The sequence below is a fragment of the Cherax quadricarinatus genome, chromosome 7 (assembly GCF_038502225.1).
Source record: "Cherax quadricarinatus isolate ZL_2023a chromosome 7, ASM3850222v1, whole genome shotgun sequence".
In the NCBI taxonomy this organism is placed as follows: domain Eukaryota; kingdom Metazoa; phylum Arthropoda; class Malacostraca; order Decapoda; family Parastacidae; genus Cherax; species Cherax quadricarinatus.
In genome coordinates this window covers 13,654,821-13,677,320 of record NC_091298.1, presented here as the reverse complement: position 1 = coordinate 13,677,320, position 22,500 = coordinate 13,654,821, and the positions used below count along the sequence as shown (strand labels likewise).

The 22,500-nt window shown below is 42.7% G+C and overlaps 1 protein-coding gene across 4 annotated transcripts in view; it reads left to right on the top strand.

Moving 5' to 3' along the window:
• Nucleotides 1-22,500, top strand: part of Septin4 (septin 4) — a 150,450-nt gene that overhangs the window by 110,903 nt on the left and 17,047 nt on the right. For all 4 annotated transcript variants that reach the window (XM_070082292.1, XM_070082290.1, XM_070082289.1 and 1 more), the window contains exons 2-3: nt 10,083-10,263; nt 18,728-18,820. In XM_070082292.1, the coding sequence (XP_069938393.1) occupies nt 10,167-10,263; nt 18,728-18,820 (190 nt within the window). In that variant the 5' untranslated portion in view covers nt 10,083-10,166. The remainder of the gene's footprint in view (nt 1-10,082; nt 10,264-18,727; nt 18,821-22,500) is intronic.

Sequence of the window (22,500 nt, the reverse complement as noted above, 5' to 3'; positions counted from 1 at the left end):
GAAACGTCTCAGTAAAGTTCCTCTCTACATTTGTTTCCTTTTCATCACCTGTCACTCAATTTACTCACCTGTCACTTGTATTACATGTGACTCGTTTTTATTCACCTGTCACTCATTATCATGTTAGTGACCCGTTAGCCACTGTGATATTCAACTGACCGTCATACACACCTGCACTCATTATTTTACTCACCTGCCATTCAACGTTAAACTATTCATGACTCACTAACTTGACTCCACATTACCTTCGTCTTAAGTACCGTCACAGTTATCACATTCTTTGCCAGTTCAACTAACCACAACACTCATTAGCGAGCCTTCGAACGAAGCTCTTCGCGAGTCTTCGAAAGAAGCCCTTAGCGAACCTTCAGATGAAGCGATCACAAATAAAAGGGAACTGTCTCGCATAAGGAAACGCTTTTAGCCACAGTCAGAAGCTTTTGCAACTCCTTGAGAGAGGCTTCGATCCCACGGTTATAATCCCCTGTGCTTTTTTTTTTTTTTTTTGGTAAGAATGATACTTGAAAATGTGATGCTTCTGTTTTGCCTTCTATGTTTCTGTCTAGCAGTCCCGTCGTTCGTCCTAGGGTGAGGGAGCGGCGAGTGAGCAGAAAGATACCCGGGAAATCTCCTGTCAGGTCAAGAGGGGCATTTAGATTGAGTGGAAGAGGGGAGGAGGAAGATAAGAAGAAATACAAAGAAGGAAGATGAAGAAGAAGGCTTTATAATGATTATTAATCCCAGAGGGTTTGTAACCAGGATAACCCAACAAAACTAGTCGATGTGGCTTATATCCACTGGGGTCCGTATTCAGATCCGTCCCAAGGATGTGACCCATAACTGCTGACTAACTCCCCACACACTCTCCTAACACACCCTCCCCACTCAAATATCCCCCATACAACCTCCTACCGCACACACTCTCCACACTCACACACCCTCCCCAAAAAGACACTCCCCACTCACCCTCAAAACACCCTCCCCAAACACACTCTCCCCCCACACACACACACACCTTCGTCTCTCTCCTACGAATTCAGATCAGTTTTAAAACATTTGCAAAATGTTTGTATGGTTTTGTGATTGTTTCATGGATCTCCAATCTGATTGGCTGGAACTGATTGTGACCAGATCTACCAGGCGTTCATTACCTTTGTAACTAGTTCAGCTATCATAACTTTGGGGTCCAGTCCCTGGACCCATTATGTACCTTTGTAATCTTTTGACTACCGCCCACAGGATGGGTATGGGGTGCGTAATAAAGATATTAAACTAACTAACGCTTAAAAGCCACTCACTCGCCCATGGAACCGCCCACCTACCCAGGAAGCCACCCACTACACTCGGCTTCCTTTATACCTCACCCTTATTGCAATAGAGAGAGAGAGAGAGAGAGAGAGAGAGAGACGCACCCAGATGAAATAGTCGCTGAAATGTTGTCGTGGAAATTAGCTTGAGGTTTTAGCCAGGTTGAGCATCCATCAGCAAAGGTGCGAAAAAAACAGCACCTGTGCCAGCTGTACCAACCGTGTGCCAGCTGTGTCAGTCTCTGGTCGGAAATTGTGCAGACATGTCTAAGAGTAACGTAATTAGACCAGTGGAGCTGAACATTAATACAACTAAAACAACATCAGGCGTAGTGCTGGTGAGAGTAAGATTGTTGATGTAAGAGCAGCGGCGCAGCACAGCAGACTGTGCAGCAGCAGACACAGTGTGGTGCTACACGCTCACATTTGTTTCTTTTGAAAAAAGGAAAAAAAGAAGTAAAAGAAGAAAAAGTAGGAGAAAAAGAAAAGGAAGAAAAAAAGAAGGAAAAGTAGTTGAAGGAGGAGGAGGAAAAACTGAAACTAAAAATATAAAATTATTATTATTATTATTATTATTATTATTATTATTATTATTATTATTATAAGAAGAAGCGCTAAACCCACTAGGATCATACAGCACAAAAATATAACGGAATATAAAGACAAAGATAAAATAAGAAAAAACGACACAGGTTTATTTAATCCGGAAGGCATATTATCCCACATTAACCCAGCAGAGACACTGGAGAGTTTACCTGGAGAGAGTTCCGGGGGTCAACGCCCCCGTGGCCCGGTCTGTGACCAGGCCTCCTGGTGGATCAGAGCCTGATCAACCAGGCTGTTACTGCTGGCTGCACGCAATCCAACGTACGAGCCACAGCCCGGCTGGTCAGGTACCGACTTTAGGTGCTTGTCCAGTGCCAGCTTGAAGACTGCCAGGGGCCTATTGGTAATCCCTCTTATGTATGCTGGGAGGCAATTGAACAGTCTTGGGCCCCTGACACTTATTGTATTGTCTCTTAACGCGCTAGTGACACCCCTGCTTTTTATTGGGGGGATGTTGCATCGTCTGCCGAGTCTTTTGCTTTCGTTGTGAGTGATTTTCGTGTGCAAGTTCGGTACTAGTCCCTCTAGGATTTTCCAGGTGTATATAATCATGTATCTCTCCCGCCTGCGTTCTAGGGAATACAGGTTCAGGAACCTCAAGCGGTCCCAGTAATTGAGATGTTTTATCTCCGTTATGCGCGCCGTGAAGGCTCTCTGTACATTTTCTAGGTCAGCAATTTCACCTGCCTTGAAAGTTGCTGTTAGTGTGCAGCAATATTCCAGCCTAGATAGAACAAGTGACCTGAAGAGTGTCATCATGGGCTTGGCATCCCTAGTTTTGAAGGTTCTCATTATCCATCCTGTCATTTTTCTAGCAGATGCGATTGATACGTTATGGTCCTTGAAGGTGAGATCCTCTGACATGATCACTCCTAGGTCTTTGGCGTTGGCTTTTCGCTCTATTTTGTGGAAGGAATTTGTTTTGTACTCTGATAAAGTTTTAATTTCCTCATGTTTACCATATCGGAGTAATTGAAATTTCTCATCGTTGAACTTCATATTGTTTTCTGCAGCCCACTGAAAGATTTGGTTGATGTCCGCCTGGAGCCTTGCAGTGTCTGCAATGGAAGACACTGTCATGCAGATTCGGGTGTCATCTGCAAAGGAAGACACGGTGCTGTGACTGAGATCCTTGTCTATGTCAGGTATGAGGATGAGAAACAAGATGGGAGTACTGTGCCTTGTGGAACAGAGCTTTTCACCGTAGCTGCCTCGGACTTTACTCTGTTGACTACTACTCTTTGTGTTTTGTTTATGAGGAAATTATAGATCCATCTACCAACTTTTCCTGTTATTCCTTTAGCACGCATTTTGTGCGCTATTACGCCATGGTCACACTTGTCGAAGTCTGTATATATTATATCTGCATTCTTTTTGTCTTCTAGTGCACCTAGGACCTGTGCCACATTTCTGCAGATCTTGTGTAAAATGCCACCCACAACAGGCAACTAACTCCAAGATACCTACACACTACTAGATGAACATGGGCAGCAGGTGGAAGGAGACTTGCACATATATTTCAGCCCATATGTACAACAAATACAAGGGCGACAAGTGTCGTGGCAACCTGGCAACTGAGCAACGTCAAGAAACGTTTAGATCTTTAGTACAAAAACATCACTGCCAGAGGCAAAATGAGTTAGTGAGGTGCAATTTATCCTTATGTTATTACTGGTAAAAAACAAATGAGTATGTGATACCGACAAGTACTTGGAGAGAAAACAAACACACAAAATGCAAACACGAGAACATTTTATCGTGAAGATAAATGGTATAAAATACCGACACGATGGTAGACACAAATGCAGTATAATGTGATACTTTATTAGATCGCATTATACCGTATTTGTGTCTACTTTTCCATATTTTATCGTGCACGTTTCAGTCGTGAATGCTTAGTCACTCCACATTTGGAGTGACCAACACCACTATATTTGGAGTGACCAATATCACTCCACATTTTGAGTAACCAAGATCACTCTACATTTAGAGTGACGGGTCACGAAACTTTTGACCCAGTATTGGCATTTTGACTGTTTTCTTATGTTACTTTTTCAATTTTTGAACCAGACATCTAATGTTTAATTTCACATTTCTTAATTTAAACTTATAAATACTAGTTTCTTTATTTTAAGTTCAACTAGATTATATTAAATTAAGTTAGGCACTGATGGTGTATCACTGGCGGTGCATCACTGGTGGTGCAAGTATTATTGGTGGTGCGAGTATTAAGTGGTGGTGCGAGTAAAGTAATACTGGTGGTGTCGGGTGAAGTCCCGGAGGGAAAAGAATTAGTCTAGATCAGTGGATATCTTCAGGATGAGGAGATGAAGCAGCAGGTAATGCAGAAACCATCACTTGGTGAGGTACATTACACACTGACGCCAGACACACCTATATATAAGCTTCAGACTCTTAGCTCGTCAACTGTCTTTTGTTACACTTTAGTGTTTGGTGATGGGATCCCATTGTTATACTTTAGTGTTTGGTGATGGGATCCCATTGTTATACTTTAGTGTTTGGTGATGGGATCCCATTGTTATACTTTAGTGTTTGGTGATGGGATCACATTGTTATACTTTAGTGTTTGGTGATGGGATCCCATTGTTATACTTTAGTGTTTGGTGATGGGATCCCATTGTTATACTTTAGTGTTTGGTGATGGGATCACATTGTTATACTTTAGTGTTTGGTGATGGGATCCCATTGTTATACTTTAGTGTTTGGTGATGGGATCACATTGTTATAATTTAGTGTTTGGTGATGGGATCCCATTGTTATAATTTAGTGTTTGGTGATGGGATCACATTGTTATAATTTAGTGTTTGGTGATGGGATCACATTGTTATAATTTAGTGTTTGGTGATGGGATCACATTGTTATATGATGTAGATGGTTTAGAAACCCATCATGTTAGAGAATGAGACTTGTGCAACATTTGGGAATCTTGATTTAGGAAATGTTTCGTCATCTACTGGTTTCTTCAGTTCAATACAGAGAACTGTGGAAGATGGGGAGGAGTTTTAGGTTATCAGTCCCTCAGCCTGGAGTCGATGTGTTCAGTCCATCAGTCTTAAGAAAAGTAAAGCATATATGCGGAGAAGTGGCTTATATACCGTAGACAGGTGAATTGAAGCAGCAGGAGGCGGAGTCACCAGTGGAAAAATCCACTAGTGTAAGTAATTCATGTCTATAGGTTAGGCAAGCGTTGAAGAATTCCCTGTATCAATTATTATTATTATTATTATAATCAAAAAGAAGCGCTAAACCACAAGGGCTATACAGCTCCCTGTATCAAGATCCCAAGACACTGCAGTGTCTGACACAGCACAATCCCACCTGTGTGTGTGTGTGTGTCAGCTCGCATGATCACGGTATATAGACTCCTAATATGGTCTACAGGTTCGGGCTTTTTCCGCCTTGAAAACATTCACGGAATTTCAATTAAATGTTTAGCACTTCAGCCTTGCCCTCTGCCCTGCTTACCTCCCCGCAACCCAGTACCTATCCTCTCTACCACTCCTCCTTGCCCTCCTTCTCCCCTTGACCCTGCCCTTTCCGTCTATATATCCTTGTTCCTCCCTCTCTTCTACTCCCCCTCCTTCGGTCAGCAGGGGCAGCAGGTGTTTGGAGACGCCCATAATACCCGACTCAACTCAGGTCCTTCGCTTGTGAGCCGAAGACACGACCATTGCCTCTCCTTTTCTTCTCCTTTTTCCTCGCTTCCTTCTTTCCATTGCTTCCTTCTCGGATTGCTTCTTTCTTTTTTTTTCATGTTCACGCTTCTTTCTCTTATTCCTTCAGTTCTTCCTCTTATTCCCTCAATTCTTTATTTTGGTCTTCTCTTTCTCACATTTTCACTTTGGATCTTTTTAATCTGATTTTTCTGTACTTTCTTCTCTGGCTTCCACATTACCTTTAATTGTTACCATTTTATTATTTTTAAGTTCTATGCCCTTGCCCCACCACCAGCCCTCCTCTATCCCTCCTGGTAACACCTCCCTCTCTCTCTCTCTCTCTCTCTCTCTCTCTCTCTCTCTCTCTCTCTCTCTCTCTCTCTCTCTCTCTCTCTCTCTCTCTCTCTCTCTCTCTCTCTCTCTCCCTCTCTCTCTCTCTCACCCCAACAAATGATATTATAAGATTAGAAAAACTTTCTTTCCTTTAGTAAGGGATTCTGCAGACCGTCCACCTGGGAATTACGACCTGCTACGAAATGCGTACACGGAACATGGGAACACATATACACCCAACGTCCAAACACTCGCACAAAACTTGTAAACACATACATAAGAACATTCGCACACGCACACGCAAAAACCTGAAAATAAGTACATGGAAATATATATTATATATAATAATATAAAAACAGTGTCCACAGCTTTGCGAACAATACCGAGATAAGCATAAAAGTCGCCTCATGAAGAAGAAGACGAAGAAGAAGAGGATATGGAAAACTCACAATCAGATCCCGCCAGCGGGATATTTATCTGTAAAATCTTACATCTGTGGTCATAGTGGTGGCCCATGCTAACCTCACTATGGTGTATAAATATACCTAGTTAGATGACTCTCACTGTAGCCAGTTGGCCCAGTGGCTTACGCTCTGGTCTGGAGTTTTACGACTCACTCGTCATAGGTTTAACCCCCACCTGTACCCTGGTTTGTTTACTGTCGTGTTATTACGAGATCGTGAGTCACACTCAGATATCAGCACGGGTCATCCGACGGACAGAGGAGAAACATTGTGAACATCACTGCCCACAAATTTCAGTGGGTGCACATGCGGGATGAATGAAGACTTCGAAAATGAGAGCTGAATGCAGGAGGCAGAGAGATCATCTCTTAGAATATAAGAAACAGGTCATCATTTATGATGTCAGTTGATATGTAGGTCGCAGTGGAACACTAGCAGTAACAGCCTAGTTGAACATGCACTCAACAAGGAAGCTTGGCCGAAGGTCACTCTAGTGGGTTTTGCACTTAGTTATAATTGTAATAATAATTATAATAATAATAATAATATATATGTCGTGCCGAATAGGTAAAACTTGCTACTTTGGCTTAAATAGCAACGCTCTTCTTGCCAAATAAGGCAAGCGAAAATTTGTGTATGCAATAATTTCGCAAAAATCATTCTGAACCTAACGAAAAAAAATCATCGTGTTTGTTTATTATTAAATTATTGTAAACTTATCTAAAATATATTTAGTTGGATTAGGCTAAATTAAATTGCGCTTGTTATAACAAGGTTAAGTTTTCTAAGGTTCTTTTGGTACAAAATTATTAATTTTTACGTTAACATAAATGAAAAAAATATATCTTTAAACGCACAAGAGAAAATTTTAGAAAGGACTTAATTTTAAATAAGTCCCTGCTAATAATTGACCAGTTTTACCTATTCGGCACGACATTATATATATATATATATATATATATATATATATATATATATATATATTATAATATATTATATATATATATATATATATATATATATATATTATATATATATATATATATATATATATATATATATATATATATATATATATATATATATATATTATATTATATTATATATATATATATATATATATATATATATATATATATATATATATATATATATATATATATATATTTACTTTTGGTAATTTATGCATAAAGGGTTACTAGCCCCTCTTACTCCCTGGATTTTAATCGCCTTTTACAACACACATGGCTTACAGAGGAAAGATTCTTTTCCACTTCCACTTTGAGATGAAAGGAAAAAAATAAGAACAAGAACTATAAAGAAAATAGAAGAATACTCAGACTGGCGTTTATACATATGTGTACATGCCTGTGTAGTGTAACCTAGATGTAAATAGAAGTATCAAGAGAGAGAGAGAGAGAGATGCATTTATATACAGCGACATCCACGAGCATAACATTGCTCTTGTTCCCTACAAATGAGGTGGAGGTGACTTGATGCTGGTGAAGGGCTCTTAATCCAAGGATTTGAATCTACCTTCCCCTTCCTTGGATCAAACCTCATTCCATTCCATTCCCCATTCGCTGCATGATTCCTGCAAGTTCAATCAGTACTTCCTCGTGAATACAACATTCTGCTCCAGTAGCTGTCAGTAGGTTAATACATGCTGGCAAATATAAATTGGTAAATATTTTTTGTTAAATATAAAGAGGTAAGTGCAGATACGTATAAATAGGTAACTAGAAAATAGGTCAAATTATTGACGCACTTTGGAGTTAAGCCTTGTTTGACTGTCTTAAGAATGACGGTTCATAGACAGGTATTTTGTACACACATGAGCTGTAACTCTGGTAGTAATATCTGAGGATCTCACTTTCAAAGATCACAACAGCGCCACGATTGCAAGTGCAAAGAAAATGATAGGGTGGATAATGAGAACGTTCAAAACGAGAGATGCCAAGCCAATGATGATCCTTTTCAAATCACTTGTTCTCTTTAGGCTGGAATACTGCTGTACATTAACATCTCCATTCAAAGCAGGTGAAATCGCAGATCTAGAGAGTGTACAGAGATCCTTTACTGCACGTATAAGTTCTGTCAAGCACCTTAACTACTGGGAACGCTTGGAAGCACTTGACTTGTACTCGTTGGAACGCAGGAGGGAGAGATATATCATAATCTACACTTGGAAAATCTTGGAAGGAATGGTCCCAAATCTGCACACAGAAATCACTCCCTACGAAAGTAAAAGACTGGGCAAGTTATGCAAAATGCCCCCAGTTAAAAGTAGGGGCGCCATTGGTACACTAAGGGAAAACATCACAAGTGTCCAGGGCCCAAGACTGTTCAATAGCCTTCCATCAAGCATTAGGGGAATTGCCAATAAGCCCCTGGCTGCCTTCAAGAGAGAGCTGGACAGATACCTAAAGTCAGTGCCGGATCAGCCGGGCTGTGGCTCGTACGTTGGACTGCGTGCGGCCAGCAGTAACAGCCTAGTTGATCAGGCCCTGATCCACCGGGAGGCCTGGTCATGGACCGGGCCGCAGGGGCGTTGATCCCCGGAATGACCTCCAGGTATCCAGATAACTCAACCCCTGCAACCACATATAGGTGAGTACACACCCACGGCCAAAATAATTTCGGTGTCTTCGGCGAGGTGTAAAACTAATTAAGAGAATAGTTTGGTGGTTTACCCAAGATAAGGATTGTCGTGGTTTGTATGAAGCTAGGTGTAGTGGTTTATGTGAGGGTCAGGCGTAGTGGTGTTTGAAAAATCTGCTTTAAAGATGATGATGTGTAACGGATGGGTAGGGGAACGTTGAGACTTTGTAAGAGAGAGAGAGAGAGAGAGAGAGAGAGAGAAAGTCAGTCTCTCCCGAAGCTAGTTTCCCACACGGGTAGTATTGCCTTACACCACCTGTTTTATCAACCACTGCTGTACACACCACCTACCCCCATCCACATCACTTACCTACCACCACTCACCACCATCCACATGGTGGCCCGGTGGCCTGGTGGTTAAAGCCGCCGATTCACACATGGAGGGCCCGGGTTCGATTCCCGGCGGGTGGAAGCATTTCGACACGTTTCCTTACAAACCTGTTGTCCTGTTCACCTAGCAGCAAATAGATACCTGGGTGTTAGTCTACTGGTGTGGGTCGCATCCTGGGGGACAAGATTGAGGACCACTATGGAAATAAGTTAGACAGTCCTCGATGAAGCACTGACTTTCTTGGGTTATCCTGGGTGGCTAACCCTTCGGGGTTAAAAATTCGAACGAAATCTTATCACATCACCTACTACCATTCATCTAAACCATTCACACCACCTGGCATCTACCACTATCAGCTAGGCTTTAATAAGATTTTACAAGGGGTCCCAATAGAAATAAATCACTTTGACTTTTTTGGGGGTTATCCTTGTTAATTTACACATATGTTAAACTATGTATGATATTTGTACTTATGTGTACCTGTACTTAAATGAACTTACTAATCCATACCAGCTAACGTTTATCCACATCTACCTCCATCCACACCATCTACCTCCATCCACACCATCTACCTCCATCCACACCATCTACCTCCATCTACCACGACCTGTATCAACTCGCCCACGGTGAAAACGACCCTGTGAGGCAAAACGTATAGGTTAAACAGACTATATAAATTAACGTTGTTGTTGGTGTGCCGCAGAATGCTCAGGACTTCATCGGGTTTGCCACGCTGCCTGAGCAGGTGCACAGGAAGAGCGTGAAGAGAGGGTTCGACTTCACGCTCATGGTGGTGGGCGAGTCTGGCCTCGGCAAGTCTACACTCATCAACAGTCTCTTCCTCACCGACCTCTACAAGGAGAGAAAAGTGCCCACCGGAGAGTGTGAGTTTTCGTGGTGCTTTACTCAAGCAGCTTCTTTGTACTTTTCCGTCACTACAGTTATTCACGTTCCTCTGTTCGGTACAGTGTTATCGAGGTAGTTCTACTGCACTTAATGTTACTGAAGTTGTTCTATTGTACTTACTGTTATTGATATTGAAGCAGTTCTTTAATGTTATTGTTATTCAGATAGCTCTACTGAACTGCATGTCACTGCTGTTCAAGCAGTTCCTCAGCACTTCACGTTACTATAGTTAAATAAAATGATAAATTCTTAAGTGTCATCAGTACGCAGTATTACAGTAGCAATAGGTATTATATATATTCTGATAAGTATACACTGAATCACAATGTATGTGCACTTGGAAGGATGTGTATATCAGAATGTATATACTAGTCTGCTTTAATTTATAAATTAGAGATTAAAATATCCTTCCTGGCTGTGTACATGTAACACTCTTTAATAACCCTTCGTGTAGTCGATAGGCTTTGTAAAATAAACCAGACAAATATTGATAATTCTATTTGTAATTTTTGAAGATCTAGTGATGTGACATTAGTTTTAGCTTAGGCATTGCCCAGTGTCACCGTGTGTAGACAGGCATGTTAATACATTACCACATAAAGTAGAATTTTTTGCAGAAAATATTTCAAGTTGTCTGAAGCTGGAGAAGCCTAGTATAGATTGGGTTGAGTGACGCCAAAGAGGTAAAAACATTTACCGTCACTCATTCAATATCTGTCATGCCAGGAATTCACTCGCATAACTTCTTAAGTGCCCTAAAATAGAATAAAGATTGTGTACCCAATGTTGTGTTTCAGGTAAGATATTCAGCTTTGCACTAACATGGGAAGGTAAGTTACTAGTGTTGATGGCAGTAGTCTGGCCAAACCTGCTTTTTTGGCTAATGAATATTGGATATGTAGTGAACCTTAGACTGGTTAGTGTGATCACCAACCTTGCAGGAACCAGTTACGACCATCCTGCAGTGACGAGCCTCCACACACTGGAAATATACTTTACTTTTTATGTAATTGAGACGAGGCGACTGACCATAACCTGAATGGCATCAAAATCAAGAATTATTATATTACAATATTCATGGGTTTGTTCCTAGGAACAGAAGGGTATCTGCAGTTCCTTGCATCAAGATCCCTTCACCGTCATCAAGGCAACTCTGGCGCCTTTCCTCTTAAAGGAAAAGGCACGAGAAGAATCATCGTCTCTTTAAGAAAATCATTGATGAATTCTACTTTTGCATACTGTGTAACTCCTCATTTTCATTTTTCATTCTTACTTTTTTGGTACCTCTCTTCCTCTTATCCAGCTCTTTTTATTCTATTCTTGATTCTTTCAGCTTTTGTCATTTTTTACGTTATTAATTTCGGCTTTTCATTCTACCTTGTAACATACACCATCTGATGAAGTCTTTCTGCAAGGCCCACTAGCTTAAGTAGTTTTCAGAGGTCTTGGTATACTCATTATGACTAAGAAAGTTTTTTGTATACTTAGACTATCTCAAGATGTTTCCTACGTGTACTAACATACTTGCAATAGTTAAAACACACACACACACACACACACACACACTCGGGGCCAGGAGCTGAGTCTCGACCCCTGCAACCACAATTAGGTGAGTACATACACACACTTACTACAACCCACTCACTGTTCCCTCTGCCGCCAACACCTATATCACAAACCCCACCCCAACAGCTGACCCTTATGGGCATTCTGACCCCACCCCCATTATCACAAACCCCACAGCCTCCCATAGGCCCCCACCAAGGCTCTCGCTCCCTCAACCCCAGTATTCTTGCAGGACCACAATGATAGAAAAGAAACTGAAAGTTTGGTACACAAACGCGGATGGAATAACGAATAAACATGAGGAGTGGAACGAAAGAATCAGTGAGGAATCCCCAGACATCATAGCAGTCACAGAAACAAAACTCGATGAGACAATAAAAGACACAATCTTCCCAACGGGATATCAGATCCTGGGGAAAGATAGAAGGAGTAGAGGGGGAGGAGGGGTTGCACTGTTCATAAAACACCGATGGGGATTTGAGGAAATGGAAGGCATGGACATGATTGGAGAAAGAGACTACATTGTAGGTACAATTCAGTCCGGAGAACATAAAGCAGTCATTGGAGTGATGTATAACCCACCACAGAACTGCAGGAGGCCAAGAGAGGAGTACGAAGAAAACAACAGGGTGATGGTGGACACACTGGCTGAGGTGGCAAGAAGAGCTCACTCCAGCAGAGCAAAGTTACTGGTAATGGGCGATTTCAACCACAGGGAGATCGACTGGGAAAACCTGGAGCCACATGGGGGTCCCGAAACATGGAGAGCCAAGATGATGGATGTGGTACTTGAAAACCTCATGCATCAACATGTCAGGGACACTACCAGAGAGAGAGGGGAGGATGAGCCAGCAAGACTGGATCTTGTGTTCACCCTGAGCAGTTCAGACATTGAGGACATCATTTACGAGAGGCCCCTTGGATCTAGCGATCACGTGGTTCTGAGTTTTGATTATATAGTAGAGTTACAAGTGGAGAAGGTAACAGGAATTGAAGGGGACAGGCCAAACTATAAAAGGGGGAACTACACAGGTATGAGAAACTTCCTGCAGGAGGTTCAGTGGGACAGAGAAATGGTAGGAAAATCAGTAAACGAGATGATGGAATATGTGGCAACAAAGTGCAAGGAGGCAGAGGAAAGGTTTGTTCCCAAGGGAAACAGAAATAATCGGAAGACCAAAACGAGTCCTTGGTTTACCCGAAGGTGTAGGGAGGCAAAAACTAAGTGTAACAGAGAATGGGAAAGGTACAGGAGGCATAGGACTTAGGAAACCAAGGAGATTAGTAGAAGAGCCAGAAATGAGTATGCACAGATGAGGAGGGAGGCCCAGCGACAGTATGAAATCGACATAGCATCGAAAGTGAAATCTGACCCGAAACTGCTGTATAGCCACATTAGGAAGAAAACAAGTCAATGACCAGGTGATAAGGCTGAGGAAAGAAGGTGGAGAACTCACAAGAAACGATCAAGAGGTATGTGAGGAGCTCAACATGAGATTTAAGGAAGTATTTACAGTGGAGACAGGAAGGCCTCTGGGGGGACAGACCAGATGGGGACACCAGCAAGGAATACACCAACAAGTGTTGGACGACATACATACAGATGAGGAGGAGGTGAAGAAACTGCTAAGGGACATAGAGACCTCAAAGGCAATGGGACCAGACAACATCTCCCCGTGGATCCTTAGAGAGGGAGCAGATATGCTGTGCGTGCCACTTACCACAATCTTCAACACGTCCCTGGAAACTGGGCAACTACCTGAGGTATGGAAGATGGCAAATGTAGTTCCCATTTAAAAAAAAGGAGACAGAAAAGAGGCACTAAACTATAGACCTGTGTCATTGACGTGTATAGTATGCAATGTTATGGAGAAGATTATCAGGAGGAGAGTGGTGGAGCACCTGGAGTGGAACAAGAGTATAAATGCCAACCAGCACAGATTCATGGAAGGAAAATCCTGTGTCACAAACCTTCTGGAGTTTTATGATAAAGTAACAGAAGTAAGACACGAGAGAGAGGGGTGGGTTGATTGCATCTTCTTGGACTGCAAGAAGGCCTTTGACACAGTTCCTCACAAGAGATTAGTGCAGAAGCTAGAGGATCAGGCGCATATAACAGGAAGGGCACTGCAATGGATCAGAGAATACCTGACAGGGAGGCAACAACAAGTCATGGTACGTAACGATGTATCACAGTGGGCACCTGTGACGAGCGGGGTCCCACAGGGGTCGGTCCTAGGACCAGTGCTATTTTTGGTATATGTGAACGACATGATGGAAGGATTAGACTCAGAAGTGTCCCTGTTTGCAGATGATGTGAAGTTAATGAGGAGAATTAAATCAGATGAGGACCAGGCAGGACTTCAAAGAGACCTGGACAGACTTGACACCTGGTCCAGCAAATGGCTTCTCGAATTTAATCCCGCCAAATGCAAAGTCATGAAGACAGGGGAAGGGCACAGAAGACCACAGACAGAGTATAGGCTAGGTGGCCAAAGACTGCAAACCTCACTCAAGGAGAGAGATCTTGGGGTGAGTGTAACACCGAGCATGTCTCTGGAAGCACACATCAACCAGATAACTGCTGCAGCATATGGGCGCCTGGCAAACCTGAGAACAGCGTTCCGATACCTTAGTAAGGAATCGTTCAAGACACTGTACACCGTGTATGTCAGGCCCATACTGGAGTATGCAGCACCTGTTTGGAACCCGTACTTGATAAAGCACGTCAAGAAACTAGAGAAAGTACAAAGGTTTGCGACAAGGTTAGTCCCAGAGCTAAGGGGAATGTCCTATGAAGAAAGGTTAAGGGAAATCGGCCTGACGACGCTGGAGGACAGGAAGGTCAGGGGAGACATGATAACGACATATAAAATATTGCGCGGAATAGACAAGGTGGACAAAGACAGGATGTTCCAGGGAGGGGACACAGAAACAAGAGGCCACAATTGGAAGTTGAAGACACAAATGAGTCAGAGAGATATTAGGAAGTATTTCTTCAGTCATAGAGTAGTCAAGCCGTGGAATAGCCTAGAAAGTGAAGTAGTGGAAGCGGGAACCATACATAGTTTTAAGGCGAGGTATGATAAAGCTCATGGAGCAGGGAGAGAGAGGACCTAGTAGCAATCAGTGAAGAGGCGGGGCCAGGAGCTATGACTCGACCCCTGCAACCACAAATAGGTGAGTACAAATAGGTGAGTACACACACACACACGACCCCTGCAACCACAAATAGGTGAGTACACACACAAACACACACACACACACACACACACACACACACTTGTCAGGAAGACAGAAGCGAGTCATGGTACGTGGCGAGGTGTCAGAGTGGGCGCCTGTGACCAGCGGGGTCCCACATGGCTCAGTCCTAGGACCAGTGCTGTTTCTGGTATTTGTGAACGATATGACGGAAGGAATAGACTCCGAAGTGTCCCTGTTTGCAGATGACGTGAGGTTGATGAGAAGAATTCATTCGATCGAAGACCAGGCAGAACTACAATGGGATCTGGACAGGCTGCAGACCTGGTACACCAATTGGCTCCTGGAGTTCAACCCCACCAAGTGCAAAGTCATGAAGATTGAGGAAGGGCAAAGAAGACCGCAGACGGAGTACAGTCTAGGGGGCCAGAGACTACAAACCTCGCTCAAGGAAAAAGATCTTGGGGTGAGTATAACACCAGGCACATCTCCTGAAGCGCACATCAACCAAATAACTGCTGCAGCATATGGGCGCCTAGCAAACCTCAGAACAGCATTCCGACATCTTAATAAGGAATCGTTCAGGACCCTGTACACCGTGTACGTTTGGCCCATATTGGAGTATGCGGCACCAGTTTGGAACCCACACCTATACACAAATAACCCGCACATAAAAGAGAGAAGCTTACGACGACGTTTCGGTCCGACTTGGACCATTGACTGGTGACTGTCAATGGTCCAAGTCGGACCGAAACGTCGTCGTAAGCTTCTCTCTTTTATGTGCGGGTTATTTGTGTATCGTTCCAGTCACGGTATTGTGCCTTTTTGTTATTTAACCCACACCTAGATAGGCACGTAAGGAAACTAGAGAAAGTGCAAAGGTTTGCAACACGAATAGTCCCGGATCTTAGGGATATGTCCTACGAGGAGAGGTTAAGGGAATCGAACTGACGACACTGGAGGACAGGAGAGATAGGGGGGACATGATAACGACATATAAAATACTGAGAGGAATCGACAAGATGGATAGAGACAGAATGTTCAAGAGATAGGACACAGCAACAAGGGGACACAATTGGAAGTTGAAGACTCAGATGAATCACAGGGATGTTAGGAAGTATTTCTTCAGTCACAAAGTTGTCAGGAAGTGGAATAGTTTGGGAAGCAATGTCGTGGAGGCAGAATCCATACATAGTTTTAAGAAAAGGTATGATAAAGCTCATGGAGCAGGAAGAGTGACCCAGTAGCGACCAGTGAAGAGGCGGGGCTAGGAGCTGTGACTCGGCCCTTGCAACCAAAACTAGGCGAGTACAATGTTTAGAATTCAGATGGATGAGGATCAGGTAGGACTACAAAGGGATTTGGACAGGCTGCAAGCCTGGTGCAGCAACGGGCTCCTAGAGTTTAACCCCACCAAGTGCAAAGCCATAAAGATTAGGAAAGGTCAAAGAAGACCGTACACGGAGTACAGGCTAGGGGGCCAAAGGCTTCAAACCTTACTCAAGGAAAAGGATCTTGGGGTATCATACTGAGAATATTTTCTGAGGCACACATTAACCAAATAACTGCTACAGCATATGGGCACCTGGCAAACCTCAGAATAGTGTTTCAGCACCTAAGGAGTCATTCAAGACACGGTACACTGTGTATGTCAGCCCCATATTGGAATATGCAGCACCAGTATGGAACACACACTTGGTCAAACACGTCAAGAAATTAGAGAAGTGCAAAGATTTGCAACAAGACTATTATTATTATTATTATTATTATTATTATTATTATTATTATTATTATTATTATTATTATTATTATTATAACCATGGGGAAGCGCTAAACCCGTAGGATTATACAGCACCTGTGGGGGAGGGGATGGAAGGCATTCAGGCTCAATTCAGGGAACATGAACACAGATCCAATTCCCTAGATCAAGAGCCCCTCACCAGCGTCAAGGAACCTCCCTTGAGGGGTGCAACAAGACTAGTCCCAGAGACAACACAATAAGTGTCAGGGGCCCAAGACTGTTCAACTGCCTCCCAGCATACATAAGGGGGATTACCGATAGTCCCCTGGCTGTCTTCAAGCAGGCACTGGACAAGCACCTAAAGTCGGTACCTGACAAGCTGGGCTGTGGTTCGTATGTTGGATTGCGTGCACCCAGCAGTAACAGCCTGGTTGATCAGGCCCTGATCCACCATGAGGCCTGGTCACAGACTGGGCCACGGGGGCATTGACCCCTGGAACTCTCTCCAGGTAAACTCCAGGTATGACCTAGGGAAAGAGGTTAAGAGAAATCAACCTAATGACACGGTAGGACAGGAGGGATAGGGGAGACATGATAACGGCATAAAATACCGAGTGGAATTGACAAGGTGGATAAGGACAGGTTGTTCCAGAGATGGGACACAACAACAGAAAGTCACAACTAGAAGTTGAAGACTCAGATGAGTCACAGGGATGTTAGGAAGTATTTCTTCAGTCACAGAGTTGTCAGGCAGTGGAACAATCTGGAGAGTGATGTAGTGGAAGCAGGATCCCTACATAGCTCTAAGAAGAGATATGATAAGGCTTATGGAGCAGGAAGTGGACCTATTAGCAACCAGCGAAGAGGCGGCGTGGAGCTGTGGATTGTGACTCGACCCCTGCAACCACAGCTAGGCAAGTACACACACACACACACACACACACACACCCACAGTGCCAATAAGCCTCAGTTATGGTGTTTGACAGGTGTATGACCTCACTCATATAATATAAGTGGTTGACCAATGGAATGCATTAAATGATCCTGGATGTATTAACAACTATTATTAATTTTCAAATATATATATATATATGTATATATATATATATATATATATATATATATATATATATATATATATACATATCAGTCTGTAGTGGAAGGCGGGGTAGGGTCGGCCTAGGAAAGGTTGGAGGGAGGGGGTAAAGGAGGTTTTGTGTTCGAGGGGCTTGGACTTCCAGCAGGCGTGCGTGAGCGTGTTTGATAGGAGTGAATGGAGACAAATGGTTTTTAATACTTGACGTGCTGTTTGAGTGTGAGCAAAGTAACATTTATGAAGGGGTTCAGGGAAACCGGCAGGCCGGACTTGAGTCCTGGAGATGGGAAGTACAGTGCCTGCACTCTGAAGGAGGGGTGTTAATGTTGCAGTTTAAAAACTGTTGTGTAAAGCATCCTTCTGGCAAGACAGTGATGGAGTGAATGATGGTGAAAGTTTTTCTTTTTCAGGCCACCCTGCCTTGGTGGGAATCGCCAGTGTGATAATAAATATATATATATATATATATATATATATATATATATATATATATATATATATATATATATATATATATATATATCTATATATATATTATTTATATATATATATATATTTATATATATATATATATATATATATATATATATATATATATATATATATATATATATATATATATATATATATATATATATATATATATATATATATATATATATATATATATATATATATATATATATATATATATATATATATATATGACGAGCAGTGTTGAAGCTGGGACACCACGAGCATAACTTTGCTCTTGTAACTACAAATAGGTAGTTGCACATACATTCGCACTCATTAGCTGAGGATGTTCGTGTGTACTGATAATGTCTTTCATCCACAGCTCTGGTAGAGAAGACGGTAAGCATAGAAAAGAAGACCATTGAAATAGAGGAGCGGGGCGTTAAGTTACGCCTTACAGTCGTCGACACGCCTGGTTAGTTCAGTTTTAAGTTTTATGTTAAGTGTCTTAAGTTGAGTGGTAAGTGCTAGTTAGATTTTAAGTAATAGGGTAAAATTTTGGGGTTTAATAGATTTTTAATCAATGACATTATCCGTAATTCTTGAATAATGTGATTGTCTCTCACCTTTCTCAGTTGGCATTCATGCTTCTATGAATATCTTCCTTGCTATGTATTTGCTTTATTATTAAATTCAAGGGTAGCACTAAGGGGGACTAAAGATCCCCAAATAAAAAAAAATACATATCACAACTTTCAGACAAGTTCCCTAGCTCCCTCTTCTTTCAAACTGCCACTCCAATATAAAACTTCTACAGACGCCCCTGAATGTTTTATGTGGTGTTTTCATTGAACGTTGCAAAACTGGAAATCATCCATGTTGAGTTAACATGGGTTATTAACCCTCTGGGGGTTTAAAAATATGGTTTGATTCACACAGTGACAGCACTGTGGTTCTGAGTAAGTCAGAAAACTGCTGGGTTCATCAATTATTAATAATGGTGGGGGATTTGTATGCAAAGCTGAATTTATTTAGCATTCATGGCTGTCCTCCAATATGACAACACCCATAGGGGATGGTATCAAGGGAACATACATGGTGTACTCACCTATTTGTGGTTGCAGGGGTCGAGTCTTAGCTCCTGGCCCCGCCTCTTCACCGGTTGCTACTGGGCCCTCTCTCTCCCCGCTCCATGAGCTTTATCAAACCTCGTCTTAAAACTGTGTATGGTTCCTGCCTCCACTACGTCATTTTCTAGGCTATTCCACTGCCTTACAACTCTATGACTGAAGAAATACTTCCTAATATCTCTCTGACTCATTTGTGTCTTCAACTTCCAATTGTGGCCTCTTGTTTCTGTGTCCCCTCCCTGGAACATCCTGTCTTCACCTTGTCTATTCCATGCAGTATTTTATATGTCTTTATCATGTCTCCCCTGACCCTCCTGTCCTCCAGTGTCGTCAGGCCGATTTCCCTTAATCTTTCTTCATAGGACATTCCCCTTAGCTCTGGAACTAACCTTGTCGCAAACCTTTGTACTTTCTCTAGTTTCTTGACGTGCTTTATCAAGTGCGGGTTCCAAACAGGTGCTGCATACTCCAGTATGGGCCTGACATACACGGTGTACAGTGTCTTGAACGATTCCTTACTAAGGTATCGGAATGCTGTTCTCAGGTTTGCCAGGCGCCCATATGCTGCAGCAGTTATCTGATTGATATGTGCTTCCGGAGACATGTTCGGTGTTATACTCACCCCAAGATCTTTCTCCTTGAGTGAGGTTTGCAGTCTTTGGCCACCTAGCCTATACTCTGTCTGTGGTCTTCTGTGCCCTTCCCCTATCTTCATGACTTTGCATTTGGCAGGATTAAATTCGAGAAGCCATTTGGTGGACCAGGTGTCCAGTCTGTCCAGGTCTCTTTGAAGTCCTGCCTGGTCCTCATCAGATTTAATTCTCCTCATTAACTTCACATCATCTGCAAACAGGGACACTTCTGAGTCTAACCCTTCCATCATGTCGTTCACATATACCAAAAATAGCACTGGTCCTAGGACCGACCCCTGTGGGACCCCGCTCGTCACAAGTGCCCACTGTGATACATCATTACGTACCATGACTCGTTGTTGCCTCCCTGTCAGGTATTCTCTGATCCATTGCAGTGCCCTTCCTGTTATATGTGCCTGATGCTCTAGCTTCTGCACTAATCTCTTGTGAGGAACTGTGTCAAAGGCCTTCTTGCAGTCCAAGAAGATGCAATCAACCCATCCCTCTCTCTCGTGTCTTACTTCTGTTATTTTATCATAAAACTCCAGAAGGTTTGTGACACAGGATTTTCCTTCCATGAATCCGTGCTGGTTGGCATTTATACTCTTGTTCCATTCCAGGTGCTCCACCACTCTCCTCCTGATAATCTTCTCCATAATTTTGCATACTATACACGTCAATGACACAGGTCTATAGTTTAGTGCCTCTTTTCTGTCTCCTTTTTTAAAAATGGGAACTACATTTGCCATCTTCCATACCTCAGGTAGTTGCCCAGTTTCCAGGGACATGTTGAAGATTGTGGTAAGTGGCACGCACAACATATCTGCTCCCTCTCTAAGGACCCACAGGGAGATGTTGTCCGGTCCCATTGCCTTTGAGGTATCGATGTCCCTTAGCAGTTTCTTCACCTCCTCCTCATCTGTATGTATGTCGTCCAACACTTGTTGGTGTATTCCTTGCTGGTGTCCCCATCTGATCTGTCCCCCCAGAGTCCTTCCTGTCTCTACTGTAAATACTTCCTTAAATCTCGTGTTGAGCTCCTCACATACCTCTTGATCGTTTCTTGTGAGTTCTCCACTTTCATTCCTCAGCCTTATCACCTGGTCCTTGACTGTCTTCCTCCTAATGTGGCTATACAGCAGTTTCGGGTCAGAGTTGACTTTCGATGCTATGTCGTTTTCATACTGTCGCTGGGCCTCCCTCCTTATCTGTGCATACTCGTTTCTGGCTCTTCTACTAATCTCCTTGTTTTCCTGGGTCCTATGCCTCCTGTACCTTTTCCATTCACTGTTGCACTTAGTTTTTGCCTCCCTACACCTTCGGGTAAACCAAGGACTCGTTTTGGTCTTCCTATTATTTCTGTTTCCCTTGGGAACAAAACTTTCCTCTGCCTCCTTGCACTTTGTTGCCACATATTCCATCATCTCGTTTACTGATTTTCCTACCATTTCTCTGTCCCACTGAACCTCCTGCAGGAAGTTTCTCATACCTGTGTAGTCCCCCCTTTTATAGTTTGGCCTGTCCCCTTCAGTTCCTGTTACCTTCTCCACTTGTAACTCTACTATATAATCAAAACTCAGAACCACGTGATCGCTAGCTCCAAGGGGCCTCTCATAAGTGATGTCCTCAATGCCTGAACTGCTCAGGGTGAACACAAGATCCAGTCTTGCTGGCTCATCCTCCCCTCTCTCTCTGGTTGTGTCCCTGACATGTTGATGCATGAGGTTTTCAAGTACCACATCCATCATCTTGGCTCTCCATGTTTCGGGACCCCCATGTGGCTCCAGGTTTTCCCAGTCGATCTCCCTGTGGTTGAAATCGCCCATTACCAGTAACTTTGCTCTGCTCGAGTGAGCTCTTCTTGCCACCTCAGCCAGTGTGTCCACCATCACCCTGTTGCTTTGGATTGTGTGTGGCTGACACCAACAGCCTGGTCGAGCAGGCCTGCAATCCATAGGCTAGGTTGGGGACTAGGCTGTTGTGGCAGTTACCCCCCACCATAGGTAGACATAATAGACATCTTATTATTAATAATAATATTAATAATCATCTTTATTTTTACAAGTACAGTGGTCCTTTGTTGTTCGTAATTAATCCGTTCCTGGAGCCGTTACTATAAACGAAATTTACGATTTACGAATCAATTTTCCCTATAAGAAATAATGTAAATACAATTAATCCGTTCCTTACACCCAGGAGTATTAAAACAAAAAAAATTTTAACATGAAATATGCATGTAGTACATAAACAATACAATGGGAAATGATGAATGAAACATTAACAGCATAACACTTACTTTTATTGGAGATTCTTCTTAGTGTATGGGAGACTGGAGGAGGAGAGAGAGTGGATTGTTTATAGTTTGGAAGGGGAATCCCCTTCCATCAACACCT